At 38.4% G+C, this 22,005-nt stretch overlaps 1 protein-coding gene across 1 annotated transcript in view; it reads right to left on the bottom strand.

Moving 5' to 3' along the window:
- Positions 1 to 7,349: 7,349 nt before the first annotated feature.
- LOC306862311 (transmembrane protein 132C) overlaps positions 7,350 to 22,005 on the bottom strand; it is a 135,125-nt gene continuing 120,469 nt past the window's right edge. Inside the window, exons 6-9 of the mRNA XM_079405060.1 lie at positions 15,879 to 16,087; positions 12,341 to 12,608; positions 10,485 to 10,676; positions 7,350 to 9,699 (exon numbers count right to left, since the gene is read on the bottom strand). Coding sequence (XP_079261186.1) covers positions 8,578 to 9,699; positions 10,485 to 10,676; positions 12,341 to 12,608; positions 15,879 to 16,087 — 1,791 coding nt within the window. The 3' untranslated portion in view covers positions 7,350 to 8,577. The remainder of the gene's footprint in view (positions 9,700 to 10,484; positions 10,677 to 12,340; positions 12,609 to 15,878; positions 16,088 to 22,005) is intronic.

Below are 22,005 nucleotides of genomic sequence, written 5' to 3'. Positions count from 1 at the left end.
ATCTAATCCATTACATTACACATTTTAGGTAATATAATCAGACTACTTTTTGATTACTTTTGACCTAACTCGCTTATCACGTTGATTTAAACACGATAATCCTGTACCATATTGATATGAAAATGAAAAGAAAAAGAAAATATATTACATTTCTTTTTATTAACATAATAAAGTGCATTAAACATTACATTACGTCAAGGTTACCCAAACTAGGACTCGTGAGTTTAATGAAAAGTAATAATAATTTTAAAAATAATTTTTAAATAACTACAAAATAAAACACTTACTGAAAAATATAATAATTTGTTTAAGTGCATGTCATGTGACCATTAACCAATGTCAGATAACTGTGAACATGAAAATATTTAACTTAATTATTAACTTACCTTAAATTCCCAGGGGTACTTCAAATACATTAGGTGAAAGAGTTTGGGAATCCTTGCATTATATGTAATTAAGAAATAATGTGAATTTTTGCATTTTTAATGTGTTTCAAAGAACAAAGCTTTCCAAAGACATGGTAATGCATAATAACCTACTGAGTGATAATTCAACCAAATCCAGAAGAACTGTGGCTCCAAGTCTGAACATTCCTGAAAACTGACATTTCTATTCCAGTTTTAATTTGATATTTTAGTAAATTAGAATAACAAATGTTGCCTTGGCAACTAGTTGAAATATGTTTTTATAAGGTATTTTATTATATTTCAGTTAAAGTTTATCTCAGATAATGAAAATGCTGCATTTATTTTTTTTTCAGTTAACTATAAAACCATGCTGAAGACAAAATCCATACACTCCTTTAGATGCACACAAAACTTTAGTTGTGTTAACCTGACTGATTTTCCTCCTGCACATCACCGTGCACATACAGTGTATATAAAAGGAGAGAGTAGAAAAATCCCAGGATATAGGGATTGACACAAATCCTCTGCGAGATTTAAAAAGATAAAACTTTGTCGGGGGTTAAGCCGGGACTTCCTCGCTCTCGTGTGGATGCTGGATTCCTACTGTAGAGGATTAGGGGCAGAATGCGCGAGAATACGGCAAGAGACCTGCGGAAATGATAGAGGGACTTGTAGCAAGGCTGCTGTAGCTCAGAGTTAATGGTGGGAAGAGAAGAGGTGGAGGAAGAACAAGGCGCACACAGCTGTCACTGCAGCCTCTTTCGTCTCTGGGGCTGGATGGGCTTTTCATGTGCTGTTGGCATCTTGATCTCTTTATGGATGTCATATTGCTCCTCACTGAGTATGTGTTTGTAAGAGGGAGAGAGGATGGAGAAATGTGTGAGGGTGATGAATGTCAGAGAGTTTGTTGTAGGAGTTAACATTGCTGGTATTAGCAGAAAAGTTTGTGTGTGTGTGTGAGTGACAGAACAACATAGGGACATTGTTTCACACAGCAGTACAAGCTTGTGAATATGTGCATAACAATTAAAGTGTAGCATAGGGACGATGAGAGATATGGGTCTAAATGCATATAACAACACAATAATATGAAAATGGGGACAATAAATATTGAAACTCAGCAACAAAACAGCTACACACCTAGGTACTATTAAAGGGACAGGAACAAGAAAAATACTGCATCCTAAATTGCTTACTTGCTCACTGTTCTCTATAATGAATGCCAAAGGGTGAATTTAATGGCTGAAAATAGCTGCATCTAAATTCCTATACTAGAGTATAGTTTGTACAGAATTCAATTCAAATCCACCTTTTAGCTCGGCAGTGAACACCACTTGATAGTTTGGACAACACAGTAGGTGTTCTATTGAGAAGATGTGAAACAGAATGTCCAGATAACAGCATATGAAACACATACAAAACCATCTAAATAGATTATAGAAGACATCATGACTAAAGTAACAAGAATTATCTCATGCACAACTTGACATGACAGCCATCAGTGACAACAAAACCTTGGATAATGTTCTGATATCCCTGGAGGATGTGAAGACTTTTCAACATCTCTCTTTTTCTCTGGGATACTTTTTTATGTCATAAATTAGAATATTAAGTAAAGTTCCATGAGTTGTAGTTCAAAAAATTGACCCTTATGACTGTTATTTTGGTCCATGGTCACAAATGGTAAGGTACTTTGGGTGGCTGCCAGGGTGTTGCTTTGCAGTTGCTAAAATGTTTAATGTCGTTGTCTTATTTGATTAGGCCAGCAGTTTTACATCAGTTTTTTGAAGTTCAGCTGCAGCATATGCATCTTATGCTAATCTAACAATATGCTGTAGCACTATCAAACTGAAATACAACACAGAAAGCATTTAGGAGAACTGAAGAGATGGTTTGCATGCAAGGTCTTACCCTCAGATTTGACCTCAAGAGAACCTGAAGTTTCAGTGGTTTGGGGAGCATTAATACCGAATTAAGAGTCTCTTTATACTCCAATTCTGGAGGTTCAGACAGTCTGAATCAGACTTGCCTGGCTTTACAACAAAAAAAGAAAGAAAAAAAGAAAAACGTCTTCTGTCTGATTTAGAGCAAAACTGAGGGGTTGTGGAAGAAAAAAATCTTTTGACTGAGGTATCTTGAAAACTGATTAATTCAGAGCTGCCAGTGCATATCTGAGTCATGGTCTCTCTCATTTTCCGCATTCATAAAACAGTGTTACGCAGCATATTTTAAGGCGAGACATGGTGCACAGAATTATGCAGTTTTGATTGAGTGCATATAAAAAAAAATAACCTTGATCTGTGTGACTTTGAGTCACGGTCATATGTGAAAACAATGAGACTGTCATTCTCAAAGGCCTTGACTAGTAATTCATATCTACAGTATACCGGAAACTACTGGGGCATGTTATCACAAAAGGTCAACATCTTTTCAATGGACTGTTTCCTTTTTATCCTGAGCATTGACGGCGGAAACTTTCAGATTTGATGGTATGTGTCTATACATAAACTGACTTTGAAAAATGAACCCACTGTGAGAACAATTCAGTGAAAGTGAGGCTCCCCTATATTTATACCCACTTTGATGTACATATATCCAAGCATTATTCCTGGTTACAGCTGCTCGCTTGTCATCTACACTTGTACAAAGCAGCAGGGAGAGACAGCAGGGAAGTTGACCCTCGCTATTTACCGCGGTATCTGCTCCCAAGCTGACAAGCGGCAGCACTTTGATGAGCACTGACATGGAAACAAATAAATGTTTTTATTTGAGAGCGCCTATCATGAGAGCCGCTTCTAACAGCAGGACAGGTTGACTTTGGCAGAGTAATGGACCTGCCAGCCTTTTCCCCCGTGTTCCTGATGGTAACCTCTCAACCCTTACCTACAAACTCCATTTCCCGAAAAGTCGCTTTCATTTAGACCCCAGCGCTGACATGAGAGGCAGACAGAAAGAAATAAGAGCACGTTTTGAGTCGAGTGCTTATGGCTTCAGTTTTTACGGCTCCTCAAAGTGAGCTTCTTTGTGTTGCCAGAAGATGGTGATGTGATTTATTGGCCAGCCCTGAGGTATGGTTATGGAGCAGAGTAACACTGACACAGATAATCGGATTTGTTAGTGTGGTCCATTAAATACAGAGCTACCTTCTCCTGCCACAGGCCTCTGCGTATAGGTGCGCTAACAATTTATGTTGCTTCAAAATAATTGCTCTGCAGACAGTGTGTACTGGAGACTTATTTCTTGTTCTGATAATTCGATTGCAGATGCAGTGTTCAAACAATCCTCCCACACTCAATATAAATACATATGGTCTCTAGGCATTGAATAGAGAAGTCATTGATTTAATGGTTTGCCAGGGGCCATGCCACCCTGGCAGGAGGGCTTTCCTTGTATTCCCTACGTGATCTGCTGTGCATGTAAACTTTTCATTAATTTTGCCTGCATTTGCTATTTATCAATGCATGGGAGGATGTCTTATTTTCATGTCTGTTGTGTTCTGTTGAATTTTAGAGTAGCAAATTCAGACCAACAGGATGAAGACAAGTGTGATATTCCTGTGATATTAAAATAAGAGCAGAACCAAAACAGTGGAAAAACAGTAGTGGCATTTCATTCCTAAATGAATCAGTGTTTTGAACGAAATCAGTTCAACGAATGGTTCAATGACTCATAGAGCTAGTCAACATAGGGTGCTTCTCAAATGGAAGGATGCTTCCTTGTAAGGCTGCCACGTCACAAGTCTCAGTTGAAGGATGTCTCAATTTGAAGAATCCTTAGTAGGCAGCCTTTGTTTTGTGTTCTTCATTCGACCTGTAGGCCTATTGAAGGATGCATCAGTTATCGTTTGCGTCCTTAAATTACACACAATCTTTTGGTTAGAATCTTCTCAGATTCCAATTCGCAAAAAATGAATTGACACCTAGGTTGTTCAATTTTTTCATGCCATTCAAGACAACACTAGAATGCAGCCATCTATTTGAGAAGCACCCTTATTTTGTTCCTAAATGAAACAGCTTTTTGAATGAATCGGTTGAACAAATGATTCAAATGACTCACTCATAAAGACAGTCACTTTTCACCACCTGCTGGTTTAATGATGTAACCTGCAGAAAGAAATTATGGACCACTACAGTAATATCTGGAATGCCCCTCGGCCAATCAAATTCAAGGAATTGAACTCAAAATATGAAACCTAAAGGAGTTTATATCATAAGAGCATTTTAAAGCAAAAATATTTAATAATAAGACATCTGTTGGTTGTCATTAAATTATAAAACAGTATATTTACAGACCAAATGAAGAGAATATTTGGACTTATCTAAATGCACTTATGCAATAAAATTCTCTTTTAAGTGCAGCTTAAGTATTCAAACAATTCTCTGGGCCACTGCTTGTTGTCGTCTAAGCAGATAATGCAATTTAATGACATAAGTTTGTACTACTGCATGGTTCTGATTATCACATAATCCTTTTTCAGCAGCCAGACAATTTCAAGCAAATGTCTTTGCTTAAAGAACAAGAGACATCCATATGAAGGAACTGCATTGTTAAACCTAATGCACTGGAAACAACTATCTGGAAAAAAAACAACAATGATAAAAGCCATGTTCAATCTTCTCTGTGCTGCCAGAGATGGTATTTAATAGTGAAATGGAGCAACATTTGGTGTGTAGACTCTCTCGTCTCCTAGCCTATATACTTCTGCTTTAGTATGGTCTGTCACGCTGTTACTAGAAGTTAAACAGTGAGAAACTCCTCTTTGAACAGCAGATAAAAGCAGGACAGAGACGGTTTGTTGTTAGACATGGAAAAACATCCAAAATATATGGAGCATGCGCTGTTGTGCCAGTTCTCTGTAAAAGCTGATGTTCATGTCATGGACTCTTGTCTGTTCGACAATGAAAGGCGCAACAATGTCCAGAGTCCCAAAATGATTGATAGTTCATACATTGGCATTGACGGACATTTATGATGAGTCTCCAAAGGTTTATTGTAAAGTTACAGACCTGAGCCAACCGGTTAGTGGGAACTGAAGTCTATATAGTGTATTTTACATTACCGTGCTCATATTTAGACAGCTTATAAATTTGTTCGCACGTCGGAAGGGTTGGCTGTCCTTCTTCATCTGTTGCGAGAGCAGTGCTGGCATTATACTGACAACTCTGTTGACATTTACAGCAACACCAACGTTATTAACTAGCAGAAGGCAAGATTACAGCAAGATGCTCTTCGTGAAAACTCAGCTAATGGGAGGTTGAAATGTTTTGTTTTTTTCTCACCCTTTGTTTTATAAAATCTAGAGAGCTCGAGAAAGGAAAGAAAGAAACTTTTCATGCAGATAATAACCAGCCTATGACATTAGCCGTATTAATATACACTCCTGGCAGACACCAGCTAATGTCATGATTTAATTTGGAGTGTTCTCGCGTAATTCCTCCGAGACGCGAGAACAGAGACCCAAATACCAAAATATCAGCTGAGATAAAAGGAAAAAACAGACCCAATTCCAGAAGCATCCCTCTGAGGGTTAAGTGTGCAGCCTCTCAATTTGGATCTCAAAAAGATTTGTCCCGCCGGGAACGATATTACACGCGCGCGTATGATTTCCACTAATGAACTTGTATTGTTTCGGTCGCCACCTTGGATGAAGTTGTGCGCCTTTGGAAAATCATTCACGGCTCTTTGTCGCGTTGACATGGTCGTCCTTTAATTTGTTTACGTCCCCGTTATCACAATGAAAGATAAATTAACAGGACTTGTCGGGAAATATCAATAAGCTATGAAACATTCTCTGGAAGTACACGTCAAAAATGTACCCAAGTGGCAGGTCAAAAGTTTGTGGACATGGATGAGGCGGAGTCACGCTTCTTTGTCACATGTGATGAAGAAGGTGTTAATTGTCAGATCACTGCCAGTTAAATGAATACAATCATTTAGCTCAAAAGGTTGCATGCAATGTCACATTAACATGGAGTAAAGCCTCACCGCGCTGATCATTAATTAGTCTGGCCTGTCTCAGAGGGGAGGGAGCAGCACCATCCAGCATTGGGATCCTGCCTGTATAGTTTAGCACTAATGAGCCTTTAATGTGCAGGACTGAAGAAATGTACTATATCTCACATCCAGGGCTATTGTGTCTGCAAGAACCTTTGAATTACATGGTGCTCAGACAGCGCAACAACACACCTCGATAAAGACTGTTTACTGCAGTGCAATGGGGTAAAATTACAGTCTGCTCTGAGAACATTTATTATATGCATCAAGTTTGAGTCGCAACATTGTACTTGCGCATTTACAGTATAGTTCAGCAGTTTTAAACACGTAACCTTTATTTAGAGACTTGGGTCATGCGCCTGTCAAAGAGAATGACCATCAAAATATGCATGCTCCCTTTGAGACAACTGGGGTTAGAATTCAGTGCCATCAACTGGTAAAAAGTGGAAAAGCAGGATGTGATGCTTTATTTAATATGCAAATAGAAAACCCAGTGATGTAATGCATAAATTAAAAAAATGTTTTTCACATTGTTTATGGTGATAGGCAGTGCATTTAAGCTCAAAACAGACTACAATTGAATAAAAAAAGAAACTGAATTCTTAGACGCGTTGCATTGAAAAAATAACTTAAAATGCTACATAAACAGTGAATCATCACATATAAGGAAAATATTTTTTCAGAGTATTGACTTGATAGTACCACTGACCGGCACTGTGTATTCCAAGTCAACAGCAGACAGTCTTGAACACTGGATGAACCTCAGGTACAATTATTCTTCTGTGGTCTTCAGAAATATGTTTCAGTTTCATAAAAAACAAGACAAGCAGGGACGAGTGGAGAGAATTAATTAATACAATTTATACTATTAATTAGATTTTATTTTAATTAATATCTTAAATAAGACATCTGGATGATCCAGTTGGACTGATTCATTTTTTTAATGGACATTGGTGCCAACACACCTGACTGACGAATTAGTCAGCACACATTATCTTAGTGAGAATAGTTTAGGAAATAAATTGTGTAATTTAGTATTGAGTAAATTCCATCTGATGGTTAGAAATAGTAAACTAATATAGATAGTGTGTCTGACTAATCAATTTATTCAAATAAAAACTATCCTGTGGTGTTCTTACCAAAGTATGTACCCTCAAACTCATCCAATCCAATTAACTTTAACCTAATCATTACACTAATCAGAAGGACAGTCATTTGGGTAGGTTATAGATATATCTTGTGCTAGACTGCAGTCACTGTAAGGGGAAAAAGTAAGCACAGCAAATCAAAGAAACGAAAAAAGAAAACAAAACCTTATAGCACACATACATAAGCAATTGGAGTGCATACCATCTATCATTCTAATACTGTAAACAACATATTATACAATATTGATAACACTACCTACAACAATACAATTTGCTCAACAGCTCTCAAAGAGACATGGAGGGTCATTTATCTGCCTGTTTTCCCAGAAGTCTTCTGCAGTGTATACATGTTCATTCAAACTGTTGGTGGAAAAAGTTCCAAAATAGACATTTTGAATAGACTTTGAATTCACATGCTTTTACATATGGGAGTCAGTCTTTGGAGAAATACAGTAGACACACTAACACAGACAGGAACAGAGATGTATAAAAATATGTAAAACCTTACAAAATGTATTCTTATTCTCACTCATCATCAGAGCCAGTCAATGTTCAATTTGTGGAAATGCTTGGGTTTCCAGTACGTAACTGATATGTTTAAATGTCAGCTCTTTGAGATATTCACTCACAAAAGGTACCATCACCAACCAGGCTTTAGTGTGATAAAATAAGAAAGAAAAAAAAAACCCAAATATATATATTTACAATTTAGAAATGGAAAATCCTCTTCTTTGAAAAAAGAAAATATAGACATCTCAATTGAAACATTTCTCATAATCCAATGTACTCACATCCTCAGCGGTTTCACAACCATCTCTGTTTTCCTTCGTTCCTGAAGATGAACCCTCATGACAGTTGCCATGGAAACAAGACCAGATGAATGGCTTGTCTTTTCATGGTGAGATGTGAGTTTGTCTGAGTGCAGAGCAGTCAGGCCAACCCATACACCCCCCATCACCTCCTTACCTAGAAGGCATATGGGTGAGCTATGCTTTTGTCTGAAAAATACATAAACAACTACAAGCCCACTATGCGATGTTCTTAGTAGCATTTTCGTTTAACCTTTCCATGTAATTTCGGAGCTCTTTGGAGTCCCCGAGCTCGATGTCTGGGCATACCCATTTGATGTCGTTCTGACCAATGAGAAGTGGGCTTATGGATGGGCAGCCATTGCTGCTGGGCTTGCTATGGCTGAAAGTGGTGAACTTGACCCGTTTTCTTTTGGTAGTAGGTGAGTTTATGGACTCGCTCTTGTGATCTCTCCCAGCGCACCCTGAGTCAGAGGCTGACCTGTGGACCTGACCTTGAACACTCTTCTGAGAGGAAAGGCCATTGAGGAGCTGGCTACCTTCCTCCAGGCCCAGCCCGGAGTCCATGGTGCCGCCCAGCTCCTCTTGATCCAGACACAAACCCGCCTGGCTTTCCAACAGCTCGGCGTCATGGCCTAACCAAACCCAGTCGTGGGCATGAGCCATGGTCTCCTGGCCCTCCAATGGGAGCTGCTTGTTGCGATACTTGAGGGCGTAGGAGACGCAATTGATTAGGAATACCAGGATGGCCAGGCAGAAGACACCTAGCAGGGCATACATGCCTATTTCCAGGTCTGTAAGCCCGCGGCGAGACTGCAGCAGGTCGTCCTCCGCGTTACGTCCAGGTGGAAGGTCTGCTTGAGCTGGGAATTCAGAGAAATCCAACGGAATATCACCACCTGAGAGTTTGTCGCCACTTGCTTTTCCTGGAATGGAGGTTTTGATGGTGGTAGCGCCTCGGTTCATGATTCCAGCCTCCATGTCTGCGATCGAACCGCCGTAGTATGGGGCATTGGGCCTGTATCTCCTGTCGCTTGCACTATTTCCGGTTTCTTCATCATGACCAAACTTCACATGGATGTTTGCGTTGCCTGCGGCCAGAACTGTGCGCCGCTTGGTTTTTTGGCACGATTCGGGTCCGTACATCTCCAAACGGACCAACATTCCTTGACCTTCACCCTTAGCCACCACCACTGGCCACCTCCAGTTGGTGCTTTTCTTCACCGACACCACCTGGTCGTCCAGCGAGTTGGCCGTAAGGACGAAATGAGCAGGGTTATAGAGGTCAAGAGGGGTCATGGAGCCATCGCTGAACTGAACCCACGCACTGACAAGGGACTCCTGAAAGAGAAACACAACTTGAACAGATGCTCACACGTAATGCAAATTTTTTTGCATCAACTATGCATGATTCCTAACCCCACTGTAGGACCGTTCAAAAGCTTTAAAAGTCCCCAAAACCACATCTCAAAGAGAACAGACGCACCGATCAGCGGGAGATTCAACCAATCTGCCCGTTTTATGTCTATCAATGTGGAGAAGAGAGGAAACCCCTGCCGATGCAAAGGATTAGTGAAATCAGACTAATCAGAAAGGGTTTTAAATGTGAGATGACTCAGAATAAGTGGGCAGCCCTGAGCAGCAGGATCCACTAACAAACCGCAGGTCCTCATCAACATGCGGCCCATGTCAAATGACTTTGTCCAGAATGACAGTGATTAAGGTGACTGCACCTGCTCATGGATAAAACAACCCTACATTTCTGAGAAATGGACACGGAAGTACTGTATGCAAAACTGTGACCTGAGAACCAGAACACAATTCGCAATTTAATGGCATGTGGCAGAAATTTTCAATGAGATTTCACAGTGGCTACCCTGTATACCACGCTACAAAAAAAAACTGAGATGAAAAAATATGATTAATAATATTAATTAAACAATAATAGAATACAAATGAAATTGATAATAATTATAATTACAATAATAAACAAATAACAATGCTGAAAAATATGTATAATAATAATAAAATTAAATAATAATTAAAAACAACAACAACAACAATAATAAACATTATTACTATAACATATATATTTTTATTGACTGTAAACTTGTTAATTAGACTACCTGATTTACACTGTGCATGGTCTCCTGTGTGGTAGCCGTGGCCACAATGGCCCTGTTGCTTCCTGGGCTGAGTTGAAGGTTCAAGGAAAGGCCAGAAACCAGCTGCACACCCAGCTCCGTAATACTGACTTTATCATCCAGAACCCGGATCATCCTCTCAGCCAGAACAGAGTCTGACAATGGGGACATCACCTGGATAGATTTGCTTCTGTTACATAACACTGTAAAACAACTGAAAATTCTCTCCTAGTTTCTCATACAAACTTAGTGACAAGAAAGAAATGACTAGGCTACATGCATTTTCAACAATCTAAATGAAAGCTGTCCACCCTCGGCCATATGGCGATATCTGACACACAGGCAAGGAAATAACTTTGAAATGAAACGTGATGAGAAGACTTCCTATCTGGATCAATTAATAGCAAAGCAGCCAACTCCATATTTCCACATTCATTATGTTATAATGAAGTGTCAGAAGCCATTTACTTCCTATCTGTAAGTGGAACTTCTACTATCATCCGCATGCACGGCCCGCACTTGCTTCTAACCATCGTTTGCACACCGTCTGGAAGTCCACAGGTGACAGTTTTTGACTCTAAAATGCAGCCATGTTAAGGTAAAGAAACAATTTGTGTTCTGTTTTTATATTCTGCTCTTATTCCGAGTGCATCCTAATTTGCCATTTGAATGTAGAGATTTATTAATTAGACATAAATTAAGAATAAGCAAGGGGAGCCTCAGGCCTTACCCAAAATTGCATAAGACGCTGCCCCAGTGCTCCACTTTTTATAAATAGATCTATAAAATAGAAGTTAGTGCTTGCTACACTACTTCAACAAATCTTTTCTTCCAAATAGTCTAATTTGAAACTAATTCTTGCTCTGATTTTGAAACAACATGTATTTTCCCTCTTCTAATTGCAAGTAATTAGTCATTCAATTTAGTTTTAATGAACTGCAAAAACAGGTGGGCCCCTTTTGAAATGTAATAACAAGTTTGGTCTAATAGCAAGGTGGACGATTGCTAATTTGGCCGTGCTTAAGTGGTGGGTTTTTGATTTCAGAGACCTCGATCTATAAAGCAGCACTGGTTTGCAGACTCCACGTATTCCATTCCACCATTACTGGGCTTTTCATCTGATTTTAATTTTCAGCAAATAGATCAAATCGAAGCGCTCTCCACCTGTGGCTCTGGCATATACTTTTGCTGTCAGATAGCACTTTAATGGCACTTTAGCTTGTTGAGCAGGTGTATTATGTGTGAATGTATAGGTGACATCTATAAGAAAATATGTGTGATTTTCACAGACTGACCCTTAATTAGTAGGTCTTAATAAAGGAGATTATCATTTGTCATAAGAGCTGTGAGATGTGCAGACAGACAGCACACAAGCTGTGACAGAGCAGAGTGAGAGATGGTGTGCTGTCTAGCTCTCGTCTGACAGCGTACACGTGTCACATCACAACTTGGACTGACTCACCTCTCATCCGCACAGAGAAATAGACAAATGACAGCCAGGATTTTCCAAAGAAAACAAGGACGTCCTCACATTTTATTCATGCAGTATAAACACAAGGGAACTGTGGCTTAGTCAGCTCTAACTGTCAGTTTTGTTCCTGACAAAATGGGCAGCTCTGGTTATGGTGTGTTGAGGAAATAACATAACATGCATAACATGCTAGAACAAATTAATCATGGAAAAAGTTTTAATAATGCTGAAAATCCATAGATTTAGTAGATTATTGTAGTAATGCAGCCGTGGTCATCATTTTCTGTGAAGATATAATTTTTTTTATAGTGCATCACGTAAATTTTAAAAATAATCACACATACAGTACATTCTTCCTGTTTCTCACCTGAACTTTGGTGATGCCAGTGTTCAGACCGATGAGGACCTGTTCTTCTGACAGCTTGGCCACACGTTCATCCACCACCCTTAAAGAGTCTCTAACCAACTCTGTCACGTCCACCTGCCAATCACTGCCCAAGAGAAAGTCTGGCTGGCCCTGCCATTCCTCTGGCTCTGCCTCAAAGTGTGTGAGCACACGGACGGTGGTGCTCTGGTACTGTGGACCACAGCTCCGATCCTTCTTGGCTCCTTCATCCCCGTCATCCTCTTCAGACCTGCAGGAAAAAGAGCAACCAACACCATGTGTTACATTCCATCTTGCTTTGTGCTTAAATTTCAAAAGCATCCCTTACCAATCAGGACTCTTCTATTCTATTCTATTCTATTCTATTCTATTCTATTCTATTCTATTCTATTACAAAATCAAAACATTAAAAAGTAAGTAAAAAAATCTTTATTAAAAAGTATTTATGTATAAAACATATAATAAAAAATAAACAGAACAAAATTAGTGTGAAAAATAATATAATACTATAATTCACACTCAAATTAAGAAGAAAAGAGAAAAGAACTTAGACAAATTAAATTGTTGAAAAACATTTTCTATTCTATTCTATTCTGTGCTAGAACAATCAAACATTAAAAAGGGGAAAAATATATATAAAACAAAAATAAACAGAACAAAATTAGTGTGGAAAAATAATATTTTTAGGTAAAATCTCATTTTATTTTCAAAGTTTCAAATTAATATTTTGAATCTTTATTTTTTTATTTAAAAAATCATATGTATGTATACATACTCAACAAAATCAATGTGAAATTAAATTGTCAAGATGGTCTTCAAAAAGAAGAGTTTCAAACATAAAATATTGTACTATACTCTATTAAAAAAAATCAACCCACTAAAATCATCTGTTCCATCTTTACTTGACCCTCTAACTCTAGCACTATCTATTCTAATTTTATTTTATCTATGTCTTTTTATTAAAAAATAACAATAATAATAATAATTATCTGTACTGCATTAGGCTAACCAAGACTTGTAATAGCACTTGCATGTTGTTGCTCTTTTGTTGGTTTTGATTGCTTCTTATGTCCTCATTTGTAAGTCGCTTTGGATAAAAGTGTCTGCTAAATGACTAAATAAAATAAATAAATAAAATAACCACATTAAAATAATTATCTAATAAATCTTCTGGTTGACACAAGTAGGAAAGACAAAACAACTGTGGAAAAATAAATGGTTGAAAACATTTTATATTCTATTCTATTCTATTTAAAGTGCTTGCTGGATGTCTTTGAATTTTTTTTTTTGATGAAGGCATTATTAATACATATAAAACACATTCAGCAACTCTGAAATGATTTTCTGAGGAAGAATTTCGTTGATAAATTGAATTAGAAATGACAGAATTACGAAAAAATTAAATGGTTGAAAACACAATTTTTTATTCTGTTCTCAACCTACTGTATTCTAAAATTGCTGCCTTAAAGATTTACGTAACTTAAAAGTGTAAAAACAAAAACTTACATTTACTTTGAATTTACTTTCTAAGAAAAAAGCATTAATGAAAAAACAGAAATGATAAATATACAGTATAGAGCAGCGGCAGTTTTCAGCCTCTTATAATGGGTGAGTCGCTTCAACAGGCTGTAACCGTGAACCCTTTTCACATTACAGTGATGCATTTCCTTTGCTCACAACAAACAGCCCAGCACCAGGTGAAAGGGGAAGGGGGGAAGCTCTGACTGTTCCATTATTTTTAATGAGTCGAAGTCATCCAAAATAAAAAAACAGCAGCAGTGGCAGGTTAACATGATGGCTTTGACTAGAGGGCAGGCCATGCTCCTCTAGACTTGTACGCAACGACGCCTGACCGACGGTAGAAACAGGATGACATTTACAGAACACAGGTGTATAAACAGGGCAGGCGGCACTCATCTGAGGAATGTCAGGTCACAGGAGGTCTCAGGAATAATGAGACTCAGTCTTACAACACAACCGCATGTTTCCCGCTCTCAAAACTCTGCCTGAGACAGATACAATCTCAGGACCAAAGGCACATATGATACAACAAGGGTGCAAATTTAAGACTCGTCAAGTGCCAAATGTGAGTAAACATGGGTTTTTGATGAATGCAACTCACCAGCTGGCCACTATCTTAAAGGAACAGCTCACCCATAAATAACAATTAAGTCAAAATGTATTCTCTCATGCAGTTCCAAACCAGCATGATGCACTTTCTCTTGTTCTGAAGAAGTCCAAAAAAACACTGAAAATGCAGAAAATTGAATCTGGTCCAATTTTTTTTTATTACAGACAAACGTTTCAGAGGCAGTGTGTAAACGTGATTGACACAACATGAGGTTGTATTTATTTTTTAACATGCAAAAATTTCAGATGATAATTTCGGACTCAGTGTGCTGCAAAGACCTTTAATGTGAAGAACCGTTTAATAGTCCAAATAATTTTTCCACTACAAAAATACCTTTTCTGCAATGGAAAGTTGGATGTTTGTCTTGAGTTTATTTCCTGCAGAACTCTATGTGGAAACATATTATATGGAATATTCATCACCATAAGCCATCAAATGATTATATTAGGAACAAAATGATTTGTTTGTCACTAGAATCACGACAGTATAAAGAGACAGACCATATTGAGAATCAGCCTCATTCAAGTAGATAGGAGCTGTACTTGCATGTCTATAGCATGGAAACTTCCTACAAAGAGCTGTCTGGGGATGTTATGAAGATGGCTGCCACATGAACCTGCCTTAAAGGATTTTGCTAATATGCAAAGTGGAAGAGTAATTAAAAATTATCTTGTGGATATCCACAGTGTATGGCAGCATTAACCTGCATGTTGTCTGGTGCTGGTGCGTCAGAGGCATGTGTGCCTGAAGACGATCCAGCGGTAATTAAAAAGTCACCGTCCGCATCCTCCCCTCACCTCCATCATGCTTTCCGGAGGGAGCTCCGCTACACGTCTGCTGTTACCCAAGAACGACAGAGCATGAAAATGGCTGAGGAGAGGCTAGATAAAGACAGGGCAGACTGACATCGGCGAGCTGGAGTGTTATTGGTGCTGTGCAGTACTGAGAGACTTATTACAGTAATGTATGAAATCTTTGCGCTTTTTACAAATTACCAGCAGAACCATATTGCATGACATGTGTGGGCTGTGCAGGATATTTTCTGCTCAGCTAAAAATTATAAAACTTAGTTTCCAGTCTCTTTTTATCTCAATTATAATTTATAGAAGTTATATAATTGTAACTCTCAAAAAAAAAAAATTTGGTGGCCTGTATGTTTCCATGATTAACCTTTAGCATCCATAAAAACCTGCAAAGGCGAAAAGGTTTTTTTAGATTTGAACTTTTCACTTAAAGGGCGAAAAGGGTGAAAAAATGTAAAGCGGTCATATAATATTCTGCACAACTTCCATTTCTAATGTTTGCAAAGATTTGAAAGTTACAATATGCCTCAATAATACAATGAACCCAAGGTCAAATGTGATTACTTTAAACAAAAACATCGCTAACCTCTGGTTGGCAGCATCTACAGGAACTCTCCAGCTCCTGATCTGGCTGAGCTCTGGATCGGCCATTTCGATCTGCAGGGGGAGTCGTGGCATCCATACGCTCACCTCCAGCTGAGCACTGAGGTAACTGTAGGTGAAGTTCACCATCATCCTCACCCTCCCACGCGTCTCCTTGCCGTTGACGTACACATAATCGCACCTTTCGGACACCTGAGAGGCAGGAATACAAATCAGACAGCAGACAAACAAAGCATTCAAGCAACACTCTATTCAAAGCAGCACTAAATTAAAGAAAATTGCAGCCCCGGCCAAGGTATCAGCCTACTTTTCGCTCCAATTTCCAGGCTCCAATTTCAAATTTTGAAAGCGCTAAAAAATGAGGCCTCTTTTTGTGCTAATCAGCGCAATATGTGAAAAACAGTCTGGCCTTTGAGGGTTTTTTTGTGCCACTGTTATTCGCTTTTATTCTGAGCTTTAATGAGGAAGATGAGAGATTGGATGGGCTTTGACTGGACTGTCCAAGTATTTATTTCTAACTACAGTCGGTGGGGGAGTAGTTGCTGTTGATAATGAGTGTGTTTGGATGTCTATATTTCTCAGGCTTTGGGGTTGAAAGCAGAGGAGGGATAGAAGCTAAGCAGATGGAGGGATAGAAGAAAACAGAAAAAAGCTTCTAAGTTCTTCTATTGCAGCAAAGTAACTCATTTGCAGAGCATCTATACTGCTCTTAGCTAACTCTTATAATACCTGGCGGAGAAAACCACATCTCACCCAATCCACTTGAGGGCTTCTTTAAAAACAACAGATGTGGACATGGACCAATGGCATGGCTTGATTTTTGAACAGCTGCCCATCAGATTAAAATCTAAGATGACAAGAGTGCCGGTTGTTTGTGAGATTTCCCTAATGCTGTGCCATTTTCCAGACCATCATACTTGTTACATCTCAATACCAGACTGCTATTTAGTAGCTGGAATCAGTAGCCAAGCTTTCATCAAGTTCTCATTTGCTGACTGCTCAGAGTAAACCAGGAATCAATTCCAGCTTTTTTCACATTTACTGTTTTAAAAGACAAACAGAAAACACTGAATTCCAAAGAAATGTCATTTCTTAATGCAGTTTTACACTGCTTTTCTATTTGTGATATTGGGGAGACTCAATGGCGCATTTATATGAGCTGTGATTAACTTTAGTTTTTCGTATCCATACAGTGCACACTGAACCCTGTGAAATGAACAATAAGTTACTTTTTGATAATGGCAACAATGTAATTATTAGGGCCGGGACTTTAACGCGTTAATTTAGATTAATTAATTAAACAAAAATAACGCGTTAAATTTTTTTAACGCATTTTAATCGCACTTATTTTTGCACCGCGGAACGTTTCTCACTGGATGAGTTTCGGCGGACCGATTATACTGCAGCACCGACTTGCGTTCTCGTGGAGACCGGTCTTGCCAAGCTTCCTTGGAAGAACGAACTCGGAAGTAGAGTTCTGCGCGGGACTGTTTTCTTCATCCCGCTCCCGCCCGCGCCCGCCGAATTTCTGACCATTACCGCCCGCTCCCGCAACATGTGTGTTACACTCCCACCCGCTCCCGCAATATGTATGTCCACTCCCGCCCGCACCCGCAAAACTCTGAGAATTTATTCCCGCACGATAATAGAGATGCATTGATTTTGTGTCTTCTCCCATCCCGCAGGAAAAAAAAAAAACGTATTGTATTGCTATTATTAAATAGATTCATGTTTGTTTCTGTCCCTGACCTGCATGTATTCTGACGCACTGGTAGGGAAGATGAATATAGCCTGGGCTATCGGGGACATCTAAAACGCTTAGGCTACCGCGCGTTTCTTTAGACTTCAAGTACTTTGATTTTGTTGACAATGACATCATGTCGCTAGGCTACCTCCCGATCCCACAGTGTTTTTTTTTTAGCCGCCCATTCCCGCCCGCACCAAAATTCAAACCGCCCGCTCCCGCGAGATTTGCGTTGGGTCCCTCTACTCGGAAGGACGCGAGAACACAGAACGCACACTTATGAGAACTGAGATGTACTGCGTTCCTGCTTAACTGACCGCATAGTCTCAGCATAAACAGCGACCAATGAACAATAAATATTACAAAATGTCATAACTTATTAAAACATTTCATACTATTATAGATATTACTTTCATATAATTGTATTGTTTTATTTTACAGCGTTATATGTTTTACTGTTAAGATTAATTTTAATATGCCAATAAAAATGCAGACTTTCTCCGGGTCTTATAACTTTATTAAAATAAAAACCAAAACAAAACGATAAATGTTTACTTTCAACTTGAAGAGCCGTTAAGTATTTGTGAGAGCAACTTTAAAGCTTACAGGCTTCCGTACACCGGCCACCCACAGCGTTTTCTGGGATTTCTAACGGCTCGATTCTCTCAAGTCTGCACTCGATGCATCCTCAGTTTCAAGAACATATCCGGGCACTTTCATGCATCCTCTGTACTTGCGTTCTTGAGAATTGGAACTGAACTTCGACGGTTAATGATGACGTAGAACGAGAACACAAGGACGCAAGATCGCTGAAGAACGCATACTGAGAAACAGCCAAAAACAAACCACAGTGAACATGGACAAAGAAGCTGATGAGACCGCTTTGGTTGGCCCTGTGGATGGGAAATTTAAAAATCCATATAAAAAAACTTACTTCTCACTGTTCTCAGGTCAAATATTTATATGCGATTAAAATGCGATTAATTTCGATTAATTAATTACAAAGCCTCTAATTAATTAGATTAATTTTTTTAATCGAGTCCCGGCCCTAGTAATTATATGTGTAAACTCAAAATCACATTGACTTGACTTTCATGACAGAATTGTAGAAAGGTAGATTTGAATAAGAAATGCAAAATACATAGATTACTTAAATGACAAGGTTTAAATTTGAGGTATTACTTCAAGGTATTACTTAAATTTATGTGCAATACCCTTTACTGTTTCAAGTCTGTGTAATACATTGAGCTTGTAGTAAAGAATCATTTAAAGTAAAAAAATAAATAATACAAATTCAATGAGTTACTGTACATAGTGATTTGAAGGGGCAATTGTTCTAGCTGAACAATTTAAGTGCTCAAATGCACGTACATATTTAATTTGTAAACTTAATTCTTATATCTGCCACACATGGGTTTTGGATAAACACAGGGATCAGCAATTAAAAACCAATATATGACTTGTTGGTCCAGTTAACAACACCTGTCATCTTTAAATATATATCCCTGCCTGCTGTGAGCTACATCTTAAAACTGTGGGAACAAAATCGGCACTGGAAAAAGTGACTAAAAGTAAATGATGCCTAGGCTTTTAATAATGAACAACTGCAGTGAACTTAAATAGTACTATAATTTCCCACAGCAATTATATCTGTCAAACACCTGTTAAATCTGTTAAACTGTCTCAATCTGCCCATATAAATGACCAATAGACCATAATAGACCAATTTGCAGTTTTGCATCGACAGTTGTATTCTTTACTTCCTCATTTACAGATTGTAAATTTCCCACAAGCGCTAGAGATCCTCAGAGGTGCTCTGGCAACCCATGAAGGGTATTGGTTTGGTTGTACAGGCTGACAGTGTGTGGAGAACATTGGTCAATCTTACTTCACTGCAACATGCCCTTCCCATGAGCATCTATATACACCATAACCAGCCAGGCAGAGCATTAATCAGGGACATTAAGACTGCTGAAAAGAGGAACATTTGCAGAGGACGTCAAGACCCCCGTGGGGAACTGGGTTGGCTACTTAATGACCCATTCAACAGGCACGCGGAGAGACTTGACTGTGCTGACTGACGCAAATGCTGTCCCTCTCTGCCTGTCGATCTCTAGCTGAGGTAATTAGCAGAGTGCATTTTGAGCATCAGACACTCACCGCAAGGTGAACCCAATGTTTGGAGTAACTAGCAAAAAGCAGAGATGCTACAAACTAAAAACTGCACTTTAATGGCATGAAACAGAGTAGCTTTTCCAGTGGCAAGAAATGCAACATGGCTGTACTCAAAGTATTGCTTTTCACAGTAACTTTACAATTAAATGAAATAATGATTTTATATATAATTTTTATAAATAAATTACAAAAATCTATTTAAATAGGGTTGTGTTTAGGAAAATGATATTTACTTTACAATTATTTTTAAAATAAAGATTTAAATAAAGTGTATTTTGCTCATTTAAAAAAAAAAGTATTCCTGATTGTATTTCGCTACAGTGGCAAAATACAGTATATTAACTTCAACATCTGATTGTCCATATCAATTTTCACACACCATTTTCAGTGAATTTGAGCATAATTGAGCCAAATCCATCCCTCACAGGACAGAGATTCAATCTCAGTTATGGCTACATGTGCAGTTGCTGCCTTTCACCTTTGTAGTGTAGCTAAACTCTCTTTAATATGAATAGCTTGTAAATTAACAAGCCTTAGTTTCAAAGTAGGTTTTTCTCATTGGGTGAAACACCTCCCTAGACACACACAAACAATCTTCCTGCAGTGTGATGATCCAAGAATCTGCTCAAGCTCTACAACTTACTGTACAGTATGTACCATTTTCATGCCTCTCCTGACTTCTGTCTCTATCCTTTCCTCTTTTTCCTTCTCTCATTACTCTCTCATTCAGTCCATCTCCTGTATCTGCCTGTGCAGAAGATCTTCTCATTTGCCGGATTGTCTAGACAGCTAGAAATCAAACATCACAAAAAAAATAATACTACACATCAAACACAATAACACCTACATGTGTTTCCACTGGGTTTCATAATCTCATCTGACACACATAATATCAACAGCTGCTAACTGAAAAGCCCCTAAGAAAAAATGTAAACATTAAATTGGACTGGGAACTGTAGCAGGAAAATAGTAAAAGATAAAGGATTTTCACACTTGAAATTGTTAACCTAGATCCTAAACATAACTCTGGGATATCTTGTTTTACATTTTACATTGTTCATATTTAACCCTACAGTTTGTAATCAATTGTATAGAAAAGAGCACCCGAGACATTCAGCTAAACATTTCCATTTGTGTCCCACTTTAAAAATAAAGTCATACAGGTTTAGAACAACAGGAAATCATGAAATCATGTTTGATTGGTTAATCTATCCCTTTAACATACTTGTGCCTATTTATGAGTTCAACAACATTGACTGGATGAATACAGTTTGCAATGGCAAATGAAACTTACAAAAATATGTAGCTGCCATTTGCCATATTTAACTATTTCATTTTCTAACACAGAAACAACTGTACAAACCATAAGCATATAAGGTAAGCACTGTTTAGTTTATGGTTAGCTATCTGTTGCTAAACAACTAACTGTAATATATTGGCACTGCATTGTTTCACACTGTTTACCTTCGGCACCACAATTTGTGGTGCTTGGATCAGTGTTAAAAGCGATGCTAATCTTGCTCTGGTGCAAGTTTTTAAAAGCTAAAGCTCGAAATCATCACTTTACCCAGGGTTAGACAACCGGTTGAACCGCAGTGTGTAGAGCATTATATTGAGATATATGACGATGACATCAACTGGTATGTTCTGCCATGGATTAATAATATAGCCAATACAAATGGATGCTATGCAATGCATTGTATTTGTATAAAATACACAAAATCTGCAGTGCTCAAAAAGTCAATGAAGACAAAAATAATGGCAAAGTGTATTAGATGCTCTGAATCCAGGGCACAGTGCGTGTGTGCTTGTGTGTGTGTCAGCTTTGTTGGGGAGGAGGGGGGGATTCCTCTCCAGAGGTCAGTGTTTCAGTGTGGGGTGTTCATCAGATAATTAAACCCGAAGGGAGTAAATACACACACATTGTCATTTTCTCCCTCATAAAATGCGCTCATATTTTGTTCTCAAATGGCAGATGGAAGTGAAAGGCACAAGCTTGTTCTGAAAAGACTGCATTTAACATCCCTATGATTTTTTGCCTCTGGCTTGACAACTGAAAATAGACATTACTTCAGAGCGGTTGAATGTATAGCACTTTAAATCAAACCTAATATAGCTACCTAATATAACTACACTATTTGTTCCCTCCAACAGTTCTTTTATTATCTTGGTTACAAAATTATTCTGAGCT

The sequence above is a fragment of the Barbus barbus genome, assembly GCF_936440315.1.
Source record: "Barbus barbus genome assembly, chromosome: 43".
Classification (NCBI taxonomy): Eukaryota; Metazoa; Chordata; class Actinopteri; order Cypriniformes; family Cyprinidae; genus Barbus; species Barbus barbus.
This window is presented reverse-complemented; position numbering and strand designations above follow the sequence as displayed.